This window comes from Halichoeres trimaculatus, unplaced genomic scaffold (assembly GCF_033239565.1).
Source record: "Halichoeres trimaculatus isolate MK-OKI-2021-1 unplaced genomic scaffold, fHalTri1.1 fHalTri1_scaffold_14, whole genome shotgun sequence".
Classification (NCBI taxonomy): Eukaryota; Metazoa; Chordata; class Actinopteri; order Labriformes; family Labridae; genus Halichoeres; species Halichoeres trimaculatus.
The window spans coordinates 34033700-34054943 of NW_027437192.1; the positions used below are offsets into that span (position 1 = coordinate 34033700).

Sequence of the window (21244 nt, forward strand, 5' to 3'; positions counted from 1 at the left end):
GTAGAAATCGTAAGTGTAGCTGAGCAGAATGGTTGTTGTTGTACTAACTCTCAGCATGTTTATGATAACCGTCTGTTTGACCCCCGATATGGACCTCTGATGTGGATTGGTTCCTAGGGCAGTGACCCCACAGCGTTCTCCGTGCTGAATCAGGCTCTGACGGGTCAGATGGCCTTGGCAGACGCTGATTACTGCGCCACGTGTGGAGACAGGGGGGCTGACAAAAGGTGCTCCCTCTGCAAATCTGTGAGTCAAAGGTTTACTCTAAGTTTGAACTAATCTTCATTAATCAATAAATTCACAACAGATGTTCCCTGAAGCCTCTCTACAAAAAGCAGGTTAGACAGGTCCTTCTCCCTCTGTTTATTTCGTTGTTTTTACATTCTCTGGTGTTTCCACAGAGCCTGATTTGTTCTTCTGCATAAACTGAAGCTTCAGTAATTTGGTTTGTTGTTGAAGAAAAACATCGGACATCCTCCTTTATGTACCACCTCATGGTAACACTCAGAGAAGGGCAGGGGGGAAGGAGAGGGGCTAGAGTAAATGAGAGGAGTGTACAAGAACAGAAGAGATGAGAAACTGAAGTTCATTTTCAATCTCATCACACGTGTGTTAATCAATAGTCATGTAAACAGTGCACATTAAAGGAGTTGATTAGTCTCAGATGAGCCCATCTCTCTCTTCTCAGGTGTTGTACTGCAGTCTGGCATGTCAGAGGCTTCACTGGTTCACCCATAAGAGGACTTGTGGCTCTTTGCAGGAACATGATGCTGACCTGGAAGAGGACACACCCAGACTCAAACAGCTGAAAGGTGAAGGTCCACCCTGTGAGGTCAGCTAGGCTAATTTCTAAAATAAAGACGACAAGATGATTAGAGCAACCTGATGATGGAGATGCTAAGCTAGTTTCAAATGTCAACATCATGGTGAGAGCAACCTGATAATGGAGACAGCTAGTTTTCTGCTGTTAGCCTTCATGCTAAGCTGGTTTCTTGTCTCAAACAGATAATATGAGCAGCCTGATGATGAAGACAGCTAGCTTTCTGCTGTTAGCCTTTATGCTAGGCTAGTTTCTTATCTCAAACAGATGATAAGAGCGACCTGTTGATTGAGACAGCTAGCTTTCTGCTGTTAGCCTTCATGCTAAGTTAGTTTATTTTTCACAAACAGATGATGAGAGCGACCTGATGATGGAGACAGCTAGCTTTCTCCAGGAGCTGTGTCTCCGAGCAGAGGAGAAGGTGGCTGCAGCAGGAGGCTGTCCTGCAGAGCTTCTTTCCTGTCCGTCCACCTCGACTCCAGGACCATCCTGCAGAGACTGAGGACTTTCTTACACACACACACACACACGCACACACACACACACACACACACACACACACACACACACACACACACACACACACACACACACTTCAGGCGTGTGACAGGTGACCTCTGTGTTGAATGGTCAGGTTTAAGGTAAAGTTTAATATGATCAGTGTGCCATCAAGCAGAGATAGCTAAAACCTATACGTAGAGAGTGATTAACTGCATTTTTTTGATTGTTGAACTTTTTTGAAGTTATTTATTGGTACTGTGTTAACAACTGATCGACTGATGAATAAGATGATAAATTGAAATGATTAAAGTACACTTTATTGAGGCTGATTGATTGGTTACTTAACACTTTGATGGCTGCTGACTCATTAATTACTTCTTCCAAAGAGGTTATGTTTTTGGTAGAGTTTGTTTGTCTGTCTTTCTGTGAACATAACTTAAAAAGAAAGGAACAGATCTTGATGAAATTTCCAGGAAATTATCAACCAATCAATGTTTATTTATAGAGTTCTTTCCAGAACCCAAAAGGCCCCCAACGTGCTTTACAGTAGTGTCACAGGGTAAATAAGAACACTAGATTCAAGATTCAATAATTTATTGCCTTGTCAAACAAGTTTATAGGAATTTGTCTTTGTTCCAGCTCAACATGAACAAACAGTAACAGACATTCCACAAAAAGACAGGGATCGCAGTGCAACAATCAACAGTAACAAGGACCAGCAGCAAAAAGTGCATACAGTTAAGGTGCAAAGTGCGTGTTGGTACATGGCATCTATGTTCCAAAACTATGCCTAACCGGGCATGTTCAGGTGTCTAATAGCTACAAGGTAGGTGCTATCTCTGAAACGGGATGTTGAGCACTTAATACTTCTATATCTCCCTACGGAGGGAAGGAGGTTAAAGAGGTGGTGTGCGGGGTGAGAGGTGTCTGCTATGATTTTTTTTAGCCTTTCTGATTATTCTTATGGAATGGAGTGATTCAATTGTGGGGAGACTACATCCAATGATTTTGAATGCACGGCGTACTACTCTTTCCTGCCTGGTTTTGTCTTAAGAGGTTGTGTGACCAAAGCAGACAGGCATGGAAAAGGTAAGCAGACTTTCAATGGTAGCTCTATAGAAGTGGGTCATGGCTGCTTGGCTGACCCTGAATTTCTTGAGTTGCCGCAGGAAATAGAGACGTTGAGACTATAGATAAAAGCAACACAAAACAATATTGTAGGAACGATACATAAAAAGGACAGATACATAAAAATGCAAATTAAGGTGTGCATAAGGGTGCATAAAAGCCATTTGGAAGAGATAAAACAAGTTTAAAACCAATATGAGCACAATACCTAAAAGCCTTAGTCAGGATAAAAGCCATTCTAAAAAAGTGGGTTTTCAGTTTATATTTAAAAAGACCAAAGTCTGTGGTGGTGCGGATGTCTGGGGGCAACCTATTCCACAATGAAGGTGAAGTGATAGAAAAAGAATGGTCCCCCCAAATCTGGGCCTTGGAATGTCCAAGAGGAACTGGCCAGAAGAACACAGGGCCCTCGTATAGCTGCGTAAAGTTAAAATCTCTGACAAACAGAGAGGAGCCAGGCCGTAAAAACAAACAACAAAAGTTTAAAATCAATCCTAAAACAACTGGAAGCCAGTGGAGAGACGACAGCATGATGATGGTGATGTGCTCACCCCCTGTGCTGACCTGTCATTGGCGTGCCAGTAAGAAATCCTGCAGCAGCGTTTTGGATGAGCTGGAGGTGAGAGAGGGAAGACTGGCTGAGGCTGACATAAAGGGCATTACAGTAGTCAAGCTGGGAACTTATAAAAGCATGAATGGCCTTTTCAAGAGCCTGCCAACTGAGAAAGGGCTTTACTTTGGCCAAGAGACGCAGCTAAAAAAAAAAGCTTGTTTTCACCACAGAGGTTATCTGTTTATCAAACTTTAGGTGGCAGTCAAACGTTACCCCCAGGTTTTTTACCTATGATTTAAAAAGCGGAGACAGAGAGCCGAGATTCATCATGGCTGCATCCGGCAGAGGAGGGCTAAACAGGACACATTCAGTTTTGCTGTTGTTCAGGTGCAGGAAGTTACATGCCAGGCACTGCTTGATGTCACTGATGCAGCTCTGCAATTTGTCGAGTGCAGAGCCATCCTTTGAGTTCAGAGGCAAATATAACTGTAGATCGTCTGCATAAAGGTGAAACGATCTACAGTGTGCTTTGCGATGACTGACCCCAATGGAAGCAAATATAGGGAAAAGAGAACATTGTCAAGAATAGATCCCTGTGGCACCTCACGATGAGGTGATGCTCCAATGAGCAGAGGTCGCCAATCATTACCGAGAAGCTTCTATTTGACAGGTAGGACCTAAACCATTGAAGAGCGGTCCCGTGGATGCCTACATGCTGCTCTAGGAGAGATACAAGGACTGCATGGTCAACAGTATCAAAAGCTGCTGTGAGGTCAAGAGGTCAAAATTTATTTATTTTTATTTATTTTTTTGAGGTTGAAGCATCACCTCAGACTCCAAGATGACTGTGAAACCAAATAAACAATATAAACATAAATAGAACAATTATAATTTAAACCAAGAAATGAACATTCTTCATTTTCATGGTTTTATTTTCAAAGCCAGAAGGAGCCACTACAAGCAGTGGGTCACTGCCCCCTGGGTTTAGGGATATGGAGAAACATGGTCACTGCAAGAAGGTCATCGTCCAACCGCAAACAATCTCCCTGTTCCTCTATAGCTATGTTCATTTGGAATAAAAATCTAAATTTAAAAACAAACGACAATAAATCTCCAAAGGAACTTTCAAGGACTTTAAGCAAAATATGAACTAGAAAAGCACTCATTTATCAAACGTGGGTATGCCTGAAAAATGGGTGTACGCTCCTTTCCACGCACAGATCGGCATTCATAAATCTGAACGTGGGCATTGGGTTTGCTCAAATCCCACTCCAGGTCTGAGTTCATGCACACAAGTTTCATGTCAGTGGGCAGCGCGGTGCAGCGAGGGAAATCCCTCAATGGAGGAGAATTATTACAGTATATCAGCACAAACATTTTAAGACAGAAAAACTGATGTTCTTAGATTCATATTTAGATCCTTGAATTAGATCCTTGAATTAGATATGACACAAGCAAATGATTCTAACCTTTCACTCTTCTTCCACTAATCTGTAAAATACAACGCTATGAAAGAGCAGCATGAGCCAGGGGTGTGATGAGACCTGATACTGTACTGGGGCACAAAGAATTGATGAGAGCGTGCAAAGTGCGCAAGAAAAAACCATGGATAGGTCTTTAAACTATTCAATCATATCAGGCTATGTTGTTGTCTAGATCTTTGAGTAACCACCTGAAATGTACTGCGGTGATGCATTTGGCCTACTTGTGCACTTTACTCTAGACTTCTAAACCATTACTGATAAAAGCTAAAAGGAAGAGCAATTAATCTTTTTGAAATATATATTGCAGTAAACATCTGCAAATTGAACATTTACAAAAGTGATAAAATAAAATAAAATGAAGCACCCCTACATCTCTGGGTTCTTTTATTTCCATGGTCGAGGAATAAACGAACAACTGTTGTGCGTCTCTTCAGGGAATCATTTTCTGGGAAGTAAACTGTAACATCTTGTTTTCATTTTTGCAAAGTGGTCAATCACTTGGCTGTGGCTTAACTTGGAGAGTTCCTCACTCTCCACTGACACGATGGCAAGATGGTGAAGCCTATCCTGCCCCAATGTGATTATCAGGCAAATGTGGAGCCGTCTCAGCACACTGAACGCAGCAAGTAAGTAAGTAAAATTTATTTGTGGAGCGCTTTTCATAGACAAAAATCACAAAGTGCTGTACATAGATAGGTGCAATAAAACAAACTTAAAGGGACTAAAAAATAAAATACCAAAACCAAAAACAAACATCATCCAAAAGCTATCCTAAATAATAATGTTTTCAAGTGCCTTTTAAAAGAGTCCACAGAGTCAACAACACGAAGGGACAGAGGCAGCTCATTCCGGAGTCTGGGAGCTACGGCCTGGAAGGACAGGTCACCACGAGTTTTGAAACGAGTTTTAGGGACCTTCAGGAGGTTCTGGCCTGAAGACCGCAGGGAGCGTCCTGAAGAATACGGACACAACAAGTCAGCAATGTATTGAGGAGCTTGACCATGCAACACATGGAAAGTCAGGACCAAAATTTCAAAGTCAACATGAAATTTGACTGGAAGCCAATGAAGCACTGACAAAACAGGGGTGATGTGGGCTGTTCTAGCTGCACCTGTCAGAAGTCTGGCAGCAGAGTTCTGCACAACCTGAGGTCTGTTTAGAGTTGTTTTATTTAAACAAGTGAACACAGAGTTGCAATAATCAATGCGACTCCAGATGAATGCATGGATGATGGTTTCGAGATCCAATTTCAGCAGCAACCTCCTTACTTTAGAGATATTTCTCAAATGATAAAACCAGTCCGTTCCCAAGTTCAGCTGGACACTGGGATGGTCAGAGAGATCTGAATGACCTGTGTCAAGGTTGGGAACATGACTTGATCCAGCAAGCTGAAAACACAATGCATGTCAGTGATTGGAAGGCTCTCCCGCTTTCTGGCCAGATAGTTTTTGGCCACTAACACCTCTTCAGGTTTTAGATCAACATTGTAATGATCTGCCAGACCTCTGAGGTCCTCCTCACAGAGGAAGTTGTCAGATCCTGAATTACAGGCCTGAACACCTTTTCAAACTTGGCTGTTGAGAGATGAAAAACGCTGACTTATCTCAGCAATCATCCTGTCAAGGCAAGGTAGATACAAGTTTGCTTTCAATTTCTCTGCATCACCTAGGTCACTCACTGCCCCACAACTAGAGTCCACTACATAGTCCTCCATGCGTTTCTTCTTCTGCCTTTGTCTGGTAACAGCACATGACTCTGGGATCTAGCTGGCTGCACAGTAGGTCTTTGCTCTGTCACAAAGCTCAGCAGCCTTCTCATCTGTGCGCACACAGCACATTTGTACTCCTCAGCTTTGGCCAGGTCTACTGTTTAGTCAATATTTGTGTGTGTTCTACTGTTTGTAGATATTTGTGTAGGTTTTCAGTCACAGACAAAAAAGTCTTGAACATCATCAACAGATACACTGTGGAGAACCTAGCAAGTTTGACATGGCGCCTCACTGCCATAGGGTTGTTGATGCTGGATAGGCACTGAAGCACTGCAGGGAGATTGTCTAACGTGGCATTCACAGAACGCAACTGGCACGACCAGCGCGTCTTAGAGAGTTGCACAAGTTCAGATGGCTGTAAGCCTAGCTGCTTTTGAATCTCCTTGAATTTGTGAGGGTTAACAACAGAAACAGAGAAGTATGTGTACACACTCTGTAACAGGTTAAGTAAATCCGCGGCCTCAAGTATGGCTTGGCAGGTGAAACACAGGACCAGATGAAGTTGATGTGCTTAGCAGTGCACATAAATGGCCATGGGATGATTCTCTCTGAACTTAGCCTGGACCCCTCCAACTGTCCCACTCATGACTGATGCACCATCGTAAGCCTGTGCGGCCACCTTCACATGATCTATGCCATTTAATCTTAGCTGTTCTTCAACTGCAGCAGCTATAGACTCTGCATCAAATCCTTTCAGTTCCGTCATAGTGAGCAAATGCTCCCTCAGACTCCCTTTAGCTACATAACGGACACACACAGCTAGCTGCTCAGTGTTGCCATCTCCAGCCTCATCTGCCATGACTGAAAACATTCCTGGGTCTTTTATTTCACAAACAATAGTTGGGCCTATCTCTTGAGCACAGCACTGAATGACTTCATTTTGGGATGAAGGTGATAGATATGTACAGTGTGATGGAGCTGAATGGGACTGCAGAAAAGGATCAAACTCTTTCAGGAGATTAATACAGTCAAGAAAATTTCCTTGGTTGTTGCTGGAGATGCCTTCATCATGGCCACAAAATGGGATGTTTTGTTGACCCAAAAACTTGTAACAGCCACCACCCGGCTGAGGTACTCACGTCTCTCTTTGATTTCTTTCTCATTTGCTGAGTCTACCTGTTCAACAACAGTACCGTGAGTAGGGTTGCCAACTGTCCCGTAATAGCCGGGATGTCCCGTATTTGAGCCAAAAGAGGCGTGTCCCGTACCGGACGTTGTTTGTCGCGCCCTCTTAGGTAAAGGCAAGATGCGTACTTTTTTTTTTCCGTGCACTATGCATTGTGTGTCTGGCTGCCTCCCATGGCCGTGCTAACAGTGACCCAGTCCCTGTCATAGACACATAGACAGTGCGTGCGCGCTGTACTGTGCAGCGAGCATAGACGACTAGCCCCCCCACTGTTGTGCTGTGTAGCAAGAACCCCCCCCCGCTGCTGTGCTGTGTAGCAAGACCCCCCCATATCTCTCTGCCTTAAAGTTGGAAACCCTTACCGTGAGTTGCACTGGATTTATAGCCATGCCAGGAGAGCTTGCTCGCCTTATGGGCAGGTGATTACTCGTGCTCTCTACAAAGATCCAGAGCTTTTTTTTTCAATTCTGAAGGCCAGTGTTTACAAAGCTGTCATGCTTCAAATGTTCGCCAAAAATCCTACAAGAAACACAAAAGGCTGCATCTTTAGATTTGGAGTACTCCAACCATATAAAGCTTTCAAACAACTTAGCGTTACAGGATCACTTCTTCTGAGAATCACTGCGTGAGGTTGGTAATGTTAGCCGAAAACTTAAATATACTATTTTGATTTTGATTTGAGTCTAACTGTAACTCCTAGATGGATATCAGAAAGTTATTCGCCCGCAGTAGGGACAAAGCAGCAAGGAATGAGAGAAGTAAGTGAAGTCCTAGCTAGCTAGGCAACAAGTCTGTCTTAAGTTAATGCTAAGTTAGCTAACGTTATTCCTTGTATCAAGACAACCATATTGATTTGCAGTACAAGCTGTTGGGGGAATTTCCAGTGAGTTTCATCAGCATGAAATATAATGTTTGTTATGGTCTGCTGGTTCTGCTCAGGACCTCTGCATCAATGATGATTTTGAGTACGCTTGTGTTAGTTGACTGATATAGCCTATGGATGGTGCAGTGGTTCTCAAATGGTCTATCTTCAGGAGGAAAAACATATTTTCCTAAGATCAAGTCGTTAGCCAAATTTGGAAACCATTCAAGTTTATTTCACAGAAAATAAGCACAGTAAGCTTGTCTTGTTCGGTTTGTATTTGACTAAAATAATCTTGTTTTTTCACCAGAAAAATGGATACAGCTAAAGCACCTGGTTTTGTTGCCAGAAAAAATATTACAATTTCTGTACTTGTCACCAGAAACACGACTAAAAATATCGGCTTTTGTTGCTCCAATTTTTTTTATATATTTCAGTGTTTGTCCAGGCAAAGTGGAACAACAGAGTGCTGGAAGAGGTGAGGGAAAGATGAAAGCTGATGAGCAAGAGCGGAGGTGAGTTGACTCTCAGTGAATGATGTCCCAGACATGTTTTTATTTTTATTTTTTTGTCTCTGAGTCATTTGATTTTGAATATCGATGGCAGAAATACAAAACCTCCCATATGAGGAAAAAACAAGAAACAATTTTAACAGAAAACCTGTCAGTTTCTTATAGAATGCTTTTTGGTCAGGTGACTTTTTTTGTCACAAGGAAGGGTGGGATAACTTTGTAAACAGAGTAGCTTTCACTTTTATTACATTCCCGTGTGAAAACTGAAGACCAAAAAAAATATGCAGATAGGAGACTTTGAGCTGTGTACATATTTGTACAGCAATAAAGAGTAATATTTTCACGTTGCTTCAGACTAAGTGGAGCAGAGTGCAGAGTCAGAGAGATGGAACTTGATGGGCCTCAGAGAGGGATGACACAGCGAGTGGACACTGGGCATAGGCGCAAATCCCGGGGGGGACGCAGGTGTCATGTCCCCCCATTCTATAAAGTTGTCCCCCCTAAAAAATCCAGTTGTAATTAATTTTCTAATAGTAAGGTTTTTTTTTTCAATGGTGTAATATAAGTCATGCTACTTAAAACACAATGATTGACGAGTTTAACTATTGAAAGATCACACACACACCCCTCCCTGCACGATCCTTGCAGTGGTTTGATCCAATCTATTTCTCCCAGCACGGATGCTGCAGCCGCGCACGCATGCGCACACAAATAAACGCAAACAGACAGAGCGGAGGGTCGCGGTCAAGTAAGTAGCTTTCACTGAAAGACTTATCAATCATAATTTCACTTGTTAAACAGACACACAGAAAAAAATGAAAAGCAAATGTCAACTCCTTTTTCTGAAGTCTGACAGTATGCTTTAAAAAAAAAAAAAGGCGCTGATTGAGCCTCCATCCGATGTGGTGCGCACACACAGACACAGACTACAGAGCGCCAAGGATCGTGATTAAGTGCATTAAAACACTGAACAATGTATAAGTTAATTATCACACCGTTTGTTGCTGGCTGGCAAACAGCCTCTCCTCTATGATGCAAAGAAGGCTGTGACAGATAAGACAGACAGGTGACATGCTGACATCCTCGTCCTCTCATTTATGACACAAATATTAAAACTATTTAAGATGCCTCTAGTGAGACAGAGGCATCTCTAGTGAGATTTATGAATTCATAGATGAAGCCATTATTTATTAAAGTCTTATGTTCTATTCTAGATTTATTGATTTAAAAATAAAGTAGTTATGACTGTGACTTCGATCTTGAATAGATACGGTTTCTAATTCCATTCTGACTGTTAATTTTAACCCCTTATTGTCCTTCAATTAAAATCAACACTTTTTTCATTAATTTGGATATAAAATACTAATTATTGAGTTCATAGTGTTGTGGACGTGTTGCTTCCACATTCATGCCAAAACATTTTTTCATGAACTAAAGGAAAATTAAATCTAGGCTGATTATCCATAGTTGGGACTAGTCACTGTTTAATATCACAATATGAAACAACACAGCAAAAATTATAGCATTTATTTTTATGTCCCCCCCTAGGAATCAGTCTCTGAAATTTTACTGTTTATTGCCCCCCCCCCAACAATGAAACGGGATTTTCGCCCCTGACTGAGAGGTGAGACCTGGTTGACAACGTAGTTAGCTAGTGTAAACTACCCCACTTGCAGATTTGATAAATGTTAGTTGTAAAGGTTTTCTGAGGCAACAGTTAATCATATTCAATGTTTTGTATGTTGCACCAGGCAGGAGAAGCAGAGCGTAGGAGAAATTGAGCTGGCTGAATCGGGGGAAAAAGAGAGAGAGGAGGAAGGGCAGCAAGAAACAGACAGCCAGGAGAGACCAGACCCCAGAGATGAGACTGAGATAGCAGTTGCCACAGTGGTAGAAAACATCAGACTGGGGGCAAGGCCGAAAAGCAGTGTTTACATTGTTGAGGGATTTATAAGTGATCTAGGGGGAAAGGATTCTGGCCCAAACCAAGTAAACATGTCACAACACCCCCAGTCAAATTTGGTGTAAAGTGACGACATCGACCTGTCCTTCCATCTAGTGTGTGTGTGTGAAAGGTTGTCTGTATATCAGCTCTGAGATTGACTGGAGACCAGTCCAGGGTGTACCCCACCCAAAAACACCTGGGATAGGCGAAGGTCACCTACAGCCCTGAACAGGATAATAGGTAGATGAATGAATAAATGAATGAATGAATGAATAAATGACTATTAAACACTGAAACAAATCCTATGTTGTCCTCCATCCATACTACTTTAGTTTCACCACCAGATAGCAGCACTGTTCTTCTCTTTTCTGGTTGCCCTCCTGAAAGGCGCACCTGTGGCCCTGTGGACCTGTGGTGTGCCCTGTCCCCTCTTCGTCAGGTGTTTAATAGTCTCTGCTGACAATGTACCACCATGTGCACCCGTAATGGATGTAAAATGAATAATTTATTTTAAAATGATTAAAGCAGGTTTAAAAACAGTGATAATCTCCAGATAGGAATAACATATGTTAGGAAAGCACTAATACAGACATGTTAAAGTTGCGTTTACAATGTCTTTAAATCTAAAATTTTTATTATTTGTTACATGACAACAGATACATTCATCACAGCGGTCCATTTGTTTGTCTAGGTTTTGTTGTTGTTATTGGGCACTTCCTGTTTTTGTCAGCAGGTGGTGCTTGTTGAATGTTGGGTCTTACTACAATTTTGGATGAAAGCCAGCGACAATGTGTTTTCTTTTGTTTGTATTTTCCGCGTTACAGCACAATGTACAAACCCCGGACGCAGGACTGATCACCTGATGTCAACCCCCTCCAGCTTGTGGCCCTGCTGTGAGGACAACAGGGCCCTGTTCTACGAAGCAAGTTCAGCCTAGCGAGATAGCCTTGGAGCTACCTCGCTGAACTGAGCGCGGTAGCCGGCGGTCTCGCTACACGGTTTTACGACGCTGGTTGTCAACCTCATAAGTGGATCCAGCTAGGCAATGAGCGCGTGCACGTAATAAGGCGGAGCCCACTGCATCTGACCAATCGCGAACATGGAGCAGTCTGGAGCGTCAGAGCAGGCCGGAGAGAGAAGGACCGCATACTTCACACAGGAGGAGCAGGAGGTGATCATGAGGAAGTATGACGAGCTGAAACATGTAATTAACGTTAAAAGTAACACCGTCGCCGCTGCTAAAGCACGGAAGGAGTGCTGGCAGAAAATTGCTGATAGTCTAAATGCGTAAGTGTAGTGGTGTAGTGCAAATAAAATCTTTTGTGCCATTATCATCCTGAAATAGCACTGTTCACCATGCACTTTTACTGTAACATGCAACAAACTAATTTATTTCTTAGATGAATTTATTCATTTGTTCATTCCTATCGTGTTTGCATTTTTTGTGGGATATGTAGCCCACATGAGCCCTACATGAATTCCTGTCACAATTTTAATACGGGCAATAAAATATTGTCATGGAACAGAAGTGTTGGCATTGAAGATCTTATTACGGCAATGAGAGTTCTTCATTCCCTTTAACTAGGCTACCTGTAGAAAGTGTCATATACTACCAACCCCTCCCTGGAAAACCGGTACCTTTCATAAAGGTGGTCATCCCAAAAAGAGAGTGGGTCGGGCTCCGATGTCCATGGGATCCTCTAAGAACGGACAAGCCATTTTTTCGTGAGGGCTCATTGGTCAGTGGGCGGGGTTTTTATAGTCCGCGAGTTCAATCTGGAACCTAACCTGCCCCGGAGCAGGTTAGCCGTTCAGCATGTGTTGCCATGGAGACTCGCCTCGCTGAGGAGTGATCCCGTGTCGTAGAACAGGGAATCCGAAACCTATCCTCAAAGCTACCTCGCTAGGCAGTAATCCTGCTTCGTAGAACAGGGCCCAGGTCGTCAGTCACTCCTGTGTTTGTTTTCATGTTGGTTTATTTGTGGTTAGTGCTGTGGCCTCACAGAGAGAAGGCTCCTGGTTTGAGTACCTGGCTGAGCAGCTTCCTCCCACTGATTGGTTACTCTAAACATCTGGTGACTGTGTGAGAGTGGTCATTCGTCTCTTCATGTTGTATCCCTGTGATTGTCTGGAGACGTGTGTAAAGATGATGGCCATCTATATTCAGTCTGTCATTGTCAGGCAGTCTCAGGAGGACACCAGTGATGACTGAAGAGGCATGAACCTGAGCTGCTCAGCTGTGTGTGACCTTCTACCATCTACAACATGATACACTGTCTGATGTGCCGAGGTTAACCCTGGAGGTGAGGTTTCATGTAAAGTCATGCTCATATAGAATAGAATAGAATAGAAAATACTTTATTTATCCCCGAGGGGAAATTCAGGAGTCACCGCAGCATTTAAGAAAACAAAAGTAAGAAAGAGTATAGAAAGTGCAAAAAGATCCATAAAAAATTAGATGACGACATCCCGTCCACCACTCGTCCACCACTCTCCAGCCCAGCCAGTCTCCACCTCCACAGGGTCCAGGACTGAGCCTCCCCAGCAGTCTGTTCAGTCTCTGTCTCCTGGATCCTGTCTGCTCACAGCAGGCGAAGCTCCTCCAATGTGGGGCCGGCATCCGATGTCAGCTCCGTCAGCCACGTCCGTGAACAGCACGATGCCGCTGGGCTAGCACAGCTAGCTCGTCCATCCCACCGGAGCTGGATCCCACGTTCCCAACAACGATGGATGGAAGGACAGGTCCACGTCGTCACCTCCCAGCTCACATCCGAGAACCAGCACGACGTCCTCACCTCCTCCTCCTCAGCTCAAGGGAAATCATCAAGCCCTACACTAGTTAGCATTGACATGCTACAGGCTGCTAACAGCTAATTTCGCATGTAAACAATGCAGCCATGGATACATGTAGGATCTCCAGACAAACACAGGAGAAAAGTAGTAAAAAATACCGCCGAAGCCACAAAAAATTTGGTGTCCGTGACCAACAATGAACCATACAAAGTGATGATCCACTCCAAATACAAAGATTACGAAAAAGAGACGAAAAAATTACAAGAAACGGACAAAGACGAGAGAGCTGCTGCAACAGGCAGCTACTTGGGTAGCGCCTAGCAACGGAAAAAAAAGAAAAAAAAAATATATATATATATATAGCATATATTATATATATATATATATATATATATATATATATATATATATATATATATATATATATATATATATATATATATATATAATATATATATATATATATCATATACATATAGCTCCATGTAAACCCAGTTTATGTTGATACTGTGGAGCAGTCAAAATTTGAGAGAAATATGTGACTTAGAACAGTTAAGAGTGTTTATTTTGATGTTCAATGATTAATTGAGCCAAATCATTCTTTTCAGATCTGTGAATAGCAAGATGCTAATCTACCCTCTGGTATTATTGGAGATAGAACTTACTTTCCCCATATCCATAGATGGGAGAACAGATCCATATCATTTCTTCTTAGCTTAGCTTAGCTTAACCTTATCCCCACCTCCTTCTCCTCAGCTCGCTGGGAACATTGGCTCTAGCACCTGTTAGCATCAACATGCTACAGGCTGCTAACAGCTGAAATCTTTCTGTCAGTGTCCAACAAACTAAATATAAGAAGTAACGGCAGGCTTCAAATAGATAAAGAAGATCTGAAAAAAGAAAGCAAAAAAAAAAGAATTAAAAAGAACAAGGTGGTTGCTGCAACAAGAGACAGATCCAGCAGCTCGTTACAACAGACTAGGAATTGAAATATCATCATATAACAACATAAAAAACACATATTAAGAAGGAAAAGTCCTCAGCCAAACAGCAGTGAAATATAACATCATGTTACATAAGACATATAATAACAAAACCAGCCCTGTGTAATGTAACACAACATGTGGCTGCTGGTCTTATTAAAGCCTCCAGTAATATGATGTCTTTCTTTCACCCAGGTGCTATTGTCTTCTCTCTCATTCTTTTATTCTTACTCTTCTTTTCTTTATTCTGCTGTCTTCCTTTCTGTTCTTTTAAGGGACTGTCAGATTTTGGTTTTACTCCCAGGTAGATGTTAGTACTGGTACTGAAAGCTGGGAACAGTTGCAGTCCCTCCAGGAGAACATATGGATGCTGGCTCACAGTGATGCTCACACAGTAAGGCTCACATGGTGTTGATCATACAGTGATGCTTACACAGTCTAGCTCAAACAGTGATGTTTACAGTGATGCTCACACAGTGATGCTCACACAGTGATGCTCACACAGTGATGTTTACAGTGATGCTCACACAGTGATGCTCACACAGTGGTTTTCACAGTGATGCTTAAAGTGATGCTCACACAGTGTTGCTCACACAGTGATGCTTACACAATGATGCTCACACAGTAATGATCACACAGTGATGCTTACACATTAATGCGCACAATGTACTGATCATCGATAATAATCACACAGTGAAGGTCACAGTAATGCCCACACAGTAATGATCACACAGGAATGCTTACAAGTGATGCTCCTTCAGTAATGTGTACACAGTAATTCACACATGGTGAAGCTATCACATTGATGTTCCTTTTTTGATGCTTCTTAAAGTGATGCTCCTTCAGAGATCCTCACACAGTAACAGTTAAACAGTGAAGCTCACACAGTGATGCTTATGTAGTGATGTTCATACTGTGATGCTAACACGGTAAAGCCTTCAGGGTGATGCTCCTTCAGTAATGTGTACAGTCAGGCTCACAGTTAGCCTCACAAATTTTCTCAAACAGTGATGCTCACATAGTGATGCTCACACAGTGATGCTCACACAGTGATACTTACACATTAATGCGCACACAATGATGCTGACACAGTAAAACTGACACAGTGTGGCTGACACAATGATGCTTAATCAGTGATGCTTACACAGTGATGGTCACTATGATGCTCACACAGTGAAACTGACACTGTGATGCTGCTTGAAGTGATTCTTCTTCAGACGTCCTCACACAGTAACAATTAAACAGTGATGCTAACACAGTGATGCTGACAAAGTGATGATGACACAGTGATGCTGACATAATAATAATAATAATAAACTTTATTTATATAGCACTTTTAAAAACATTTGTTTACAAAGTGCTTTGACACCAACAGCAGCATTAAAAAAAGAAGGTTAAATAAAATAAAATAAATAAAATAAAATAAAATCAAACATGGTAACATAGACATAGTATATACTGACACAGTGATGCTTACACAGTGATGCTTACATAGATTTGCTTAGACTGTGATGCTGCTTTAGTGATCCTCACGCAGTTACACTTCAGCAGTGATGCTCACACCATGATGTTGACACAGTGATGCTGACACAGCAATGCTTACACAGTGATGCTCACAGTGATATCAACCCGGTGATGCTGACACAGTGGTGCTGACACAGTAATGCTTACACAGTGATGCTCACAGTCAGACTCACAGTGATTCTCACACAGTGATGCTAACAGTGATGTTTACATTGATGCTCACAGTGATGCTCACACAGTTTTTGTTACCCAGTGCTGCTCACAGTGGTTATTACACAGTGATACTGCCTGAAGTGACGCTCCTACAGTCATCCTCACACAGTTACTCTTACACAGTAACACTTACACAGTGATGCTAACACAGTGATGCTGACACATTGATGCTGACACAGTTATGTTTACACTCAGGCTCACAGCGATGCTTTCATTGTTATACTCACACAGAAAAACTCACAGTGACACTTACTTACACTTTTTTCATTGCTAGGCCCTGCCCAAGTAGCTGCCTGTTGCAGCAGCTCTCTCTTCTTTGTCCATTTCTTGTAATGAAATGTCATGGACACCAAACTTTTTTTGGCTTCAGTGATATTTTTACTACTTTTCTCCTGTGTTTGTCTGGAGATCCTACATGTAACCATAGCTCTATTGTTTACATGTGAAATTAGCTGTTAGCAGCCTGTAGCATGTCAATGCTAACTAGTGTAAAGCTTGATGATTTCCCTCAAGGTGAGGAGGAGGAGGTGAGGAGGACGTGCTGGTTCTTGGGTGTGAGCTGGGAGGTGACGACATGGACCTGTCCTTCCATCCATTGTTGTTGGGAACGTGGGATCTATCTCTGATGGGATGGACGTGCTAGCCGTGCTAGCCCAGCAGCAGAGTGGCTGGCAGAGGGCAAAGTGGCATTGTGCTGTTCAGGGACGTGGCTGACGGAGCTGACATCGGACGCTGGCGCCACATTGGAGGAGCTTGGCCTGCTGTGAGCAGACAGGATCCAGGAGACAGAGACTGAACAGACTGCTGAAGAAGCTCAGTCCTGGACCCTGTGGAGGTGGAGACTGGCTGGGCTGGAGAGTGGTGGATGGGATGTTGCAATCTATTTTCTTGTGGACCTTTTTGCACTTTCTATACACTTTCTTACTTTTGTTTTCTTAATTGTTGCTGTGACTCCTGACTTTCCCCTCAGGGATAAATAAAATATTTTCTATTCTACTTTCTATTTTTTTCTATTGTACAAAGCAATGCTCACACATAGATGCTCATGCAGTGATGCTCTTGATGATGCTCACAGTAATGCTCACAGTGATTATTACACAGTGATGTTTACACAGTGATGCTCACACAGTAACTCTCACAGTGATGCTCACACAGTAACTCTCACAGCGATGCTCACACAGTAACTCTCACAGCGATGCTCACACAGTAACTCTCACAGCGATGCTCACACAGTAACTCTCACAGTGATGCTCACACAGTAACTCTCACAGCGATGCTCACACAGTAACTCTCACAGCGATGCTCACACAGTAACTCTCACAGCGATGCTCACACAGTAACTCTCACAGCGATGCTCACACAGTAACTCTCACAGTGATGCTCACACAGTAACTCTCACAGCGATGCTCACACAGTAACTCTCACAGCGATGCTCACACAGTAACTCTCACAGCGATGCTCACACAGTAACTCTCACAGCGATGCTCACACAGTAACTCTCACAGTGATGCTCACTTAGTGATGTTTACAGTGATGCTTACAGTGATGCTCACACAGTAATGCGTACACTGTAATGATCACACAGTGATGCTCACACAATAATGCTGAAACAGTAGTGCTAACAATTGTGCTCACACAGTGATGCTCCTGTGGAAATGCTCACAGTGATGCTCACACAGTGTTGACCATACAGTGAAGATAACAGTGATGCCCACACAGTGATGCCCACACAGTGATTCCCACACAGGGATGCTCACACGGGTATGCTCACACGGGTATGCTCACAGTGATTCCCCCTAGTCATGCCTACTTAAGCCGAGAGAGTGGATGCTAATGCCCCTTTCACTGGAAACAACAAGTCACAGTTAAACTGCCACACTTACCCCAGGATGATTGGTTTGTATGAATTGAGCTTCAGTCTTTTTTGATGTGATAAACAGCTCTTTAGATGACACCCCCCCCCCACCCACCCCCCACCACCCCCACCCCCCCCACCCCCACCCCCAACTTTTTAGTCTGTGGCAGAGAGAAAATGCTCAATCTCATATTTCCAGTTTCCGAGATGGAAAATTAGCAAACCCTCTTCAGGATCAGCTTACATCTTGAAATACCCCCCAGGTACCACCCCCCCTGATCTGAAGTGACAAAAACAGCTTTTTGGGGTAACTGGAGACCCTTAGAGCTCACAGCTCTGTTGAAACAAAGTTTGGACCAGGTTTATTTCATCAAAGGAGAGCCGCAGAGTGAAGTCATCACGGGCTGTGGGAAATACAGGTAAGGAGACACCTGAGGTCTGGTGGCCAAGTGTCGGCTGGATGAAGGTGAGGAAGAGGAGGAGGAAGAAGAGGAGAGGAGGCTTTGTCTTCCTGCTGTCTGAATGAATAATGGGTCATACACCGGAAGTAACTAGGCTCATCACATAGCCTACACTGAAACAAATCAGATCAGTCAGAAATTAAAGTCCACTGTCAGAGGACATTCTCCAACTTTCCACTCAGCAGACACTCTTTTGCTGTTTCCATAGTAGCCACTGAGTTGATTTACAAAAAATTCCATAGATGGCTGAAATTTTCAACTGCATCAACCAAAGACTTCTCTATGTTGTATGTACACTCACCGGCCACTTTATTGGGTGCACCTTTGCTAGTACCGGGTTGGACCCCCTTTTGCCTTCAGAACTACCTTAATCCTTGGTGGCATAGATTCACCAAGGTACTGGAAACATTCCTCAGGGAGTTTGGTCCATATTGAAATGATAGCATCACACAGTTGCTGCAGATTTGTCGGCTGAACATTCATGATGAGAATCTCCCGTTCCACCACATCCCAAAGGTGCTCTATTGGACTGAGATCTGGGGACTGTGGAGGACATTTGAGTACAGGGAACTCATTGTCATGTTGAAGAAAGCAGTCTGAGACGATTCCAGCTTTATGACATGGAGCGTTATCCTGCTGGAAGTAGCCATCAGAAGATGGGTACACTGTGCTCATAAAGGGATGGACATGGTCAGCAACAATACTCAGGGAGGCTGTGGACTTTAAACCATGCTCAGTTGGTACTAAGGGGCCCAAAGTGAGCCAAGAAAATATCCCCCACACCATTACACCAGCAGCAGCAGCCTGAACCGTTGATACAAGGCAGGATGGATCCATGCTTTCATGTTGTTGATGCCAAATTCTGAACCTACCATCTGAATGTGGAGCAGAAATCCAGACTCATCAGACCAGGCAACGTTTTTCCAATCTTCTATTGTCCAGTTTTGGTGTTGCTGTGTGAATTGTAGCCTCAGTTTCCTGTTCTTAGCTGACAGGAGGGTCACCCGGTGTGGTCTTCTGCTGCTGTAGCCCATCTGCCTCAAGGTTGGACGTGTTGTGTGTTCAGAGATGCTCTTCTGCAGACCTCAGTTGTAACCAGTGGTTATTTGAGTTACTGTTGCCTTTCTATCAGCTCCAACCAGTCTGTCCATTCTCCTCTGACCTCTGGCATCAACAAGGCATTCTGGCCCACAGAACTGCTGCTCACTGGATATGTTATCTTTTTGGGACCATTCTCTGTGAACCCTAGAGATGGTTGTGGGTTAAAATCCCAGTAGATCAGCAGTTTCTGAAATACTTAGACCAGCCTGTCTGGCACCAACAACCATGCCACGTTCAAAATCCCTTAAATCACCTTTCTTCCCCTTTCTGCTGCTCGGTTTGGACTGCAGCAGATTGTATTGACTATGTCTACATTCCTAAATGCATTGAGTTGCTGCCATGTGATTGGCTGATTCAAAATTTGCATTGACAAGCAATTGAACAGGTGTGCTTAATAAAGTGGCCGGTGAGTGTCCGTTCATATGTTGTTGTTTTTCTTTTTTAAATCATTATTGATGAACTTATTTTTTTCTGTTTTCTTTTCTCCCACTTTTTGCCATGTGACTCCTTTACTACTTTTTTTTTTTTTTTTTTTTGCTATTTGTCAGGTGTTTCCTTTGACATTATAATTAATTCATTTATTTTGGGGCTTTTCATTTCATTTGCTGTTTTCAGATTTTTCCTTTGACATTTTGCTATTTTTCCTATTTTTTTCCTTTTTTTCTTTATTCTTTTGTCTTCTAATTTGATTTTTTTTCCAGTGTCTCTGATGTCATTATGTTGTTTTTTTTTTTAATTATTTTATGTTCTATTTTTCTGTTGTTGTCTTTCCTCACCTTGTAGACTCATGTTGCCTGTAGTTTTTTTGTTGTTGTTGCATGTTGCTGTGATATTGCTTTTTTGAACTGCTGCTTGTTGTTGCTTTCTTTCTTTTCTAGTCCGATGTTGTGGCCTGTCTTAATTTTGGTTTCAGTCCGTCGTTGTGGCCTGTCTTAATTTTGGTTTCATTTTCTTGCTTGAGTTTGTTTATTCTCAGACCTGTGTCCCGTTAAGCAGGTCTTAGCTGGACTGTGTGTTTTGGCTCTTTGGGACCTCTGAGCTGTAATTTCAGAGCAGGTTGCTGCTAATGGAGGTTTTCAGAGGGTGAGATCATCCAAAAGCAGTGGTGGGGCTATTGAGTGCTGCTTTCTGTGTTGACACCTTACACCGGCTGAGGAACAAACAGGGCAGCTTTCATGATCACCTGTCTGCAGGCTGTGTGTGTGTGTGTGTGTGTGTGTGTGTGTGTGTGTGTGTGTGTGTGTGTGTGTGTGTTTGTGTGTGTGTGTGTGTGTGTGTGTGTGTGTGTATGTGTGTGTGTGCGTGTGTGTGTGTGTGTGTGTGTGTGTGTGTGTGTGTGTGTGTGTGTGTTTGTGTGTGTGTGTGTGTGTGTGTGTGTGTGTGTGGATATCAGCCCCATGTTTGCTACAAACTGCATGGAGAACTAACGTTATAGTAGTGCTGCTAAAAAGCAGTAGTTACTATAACAGTATGTGAAGTGATTCCTCACATATCAATAATAATTATTATCCACAATTATCAGTAATTTACACTGCAATAATAATCAGAACAACACGTTTAAACATGAAACACTTATGTATGTTTATTTGCTCAGACATTTGAAAGTCAGGGGGGA

At 42.8% G+C, this 21244-nt stretch overlaps 1 protein-coding gene across 2 annotated transcripts in view; it reads left to right on the forward strand.

Moving 5' to 3' along the window:
* The window catches only part of LOC141803373 (ankyrin repeat and MYND domain-containing protein 2-like), a 5055-nt gene extending 3641 nt beyond the window's left edge, over nucleotides 1-1414 (forward strand). The window contains exons 7-10 of one of the 2 annotated variants that reach the window (XM_074687353.1): nucleotides 1-9; nucleotides 118-246; nucleotides 689-812; nucleotides 1171-1414. The exon at nucleotides 1-9 is cut by the window's left edge and continues 127 nt beyond it. In XM_074687353.1, the coding sequence (XP_074543454.1) occupies nucleotides 1-9; nucleotides 118-246; nucleotides 689-812; nucleotides 1171-1322 (414 nt within the window). In that variant the 3' untranslated portion in view covers nucleotides 1323-1414. The remainder of the gene's footprint in view (nucleotides 10-117; nucleotides 247-688; nucleotides 813-1170) is intronic. The other variant, XM_074687354.1, reaches the window with a different exon arrangement.
* Nucleotides 1415-21244: the final 19830 nt, after the last annotated feature.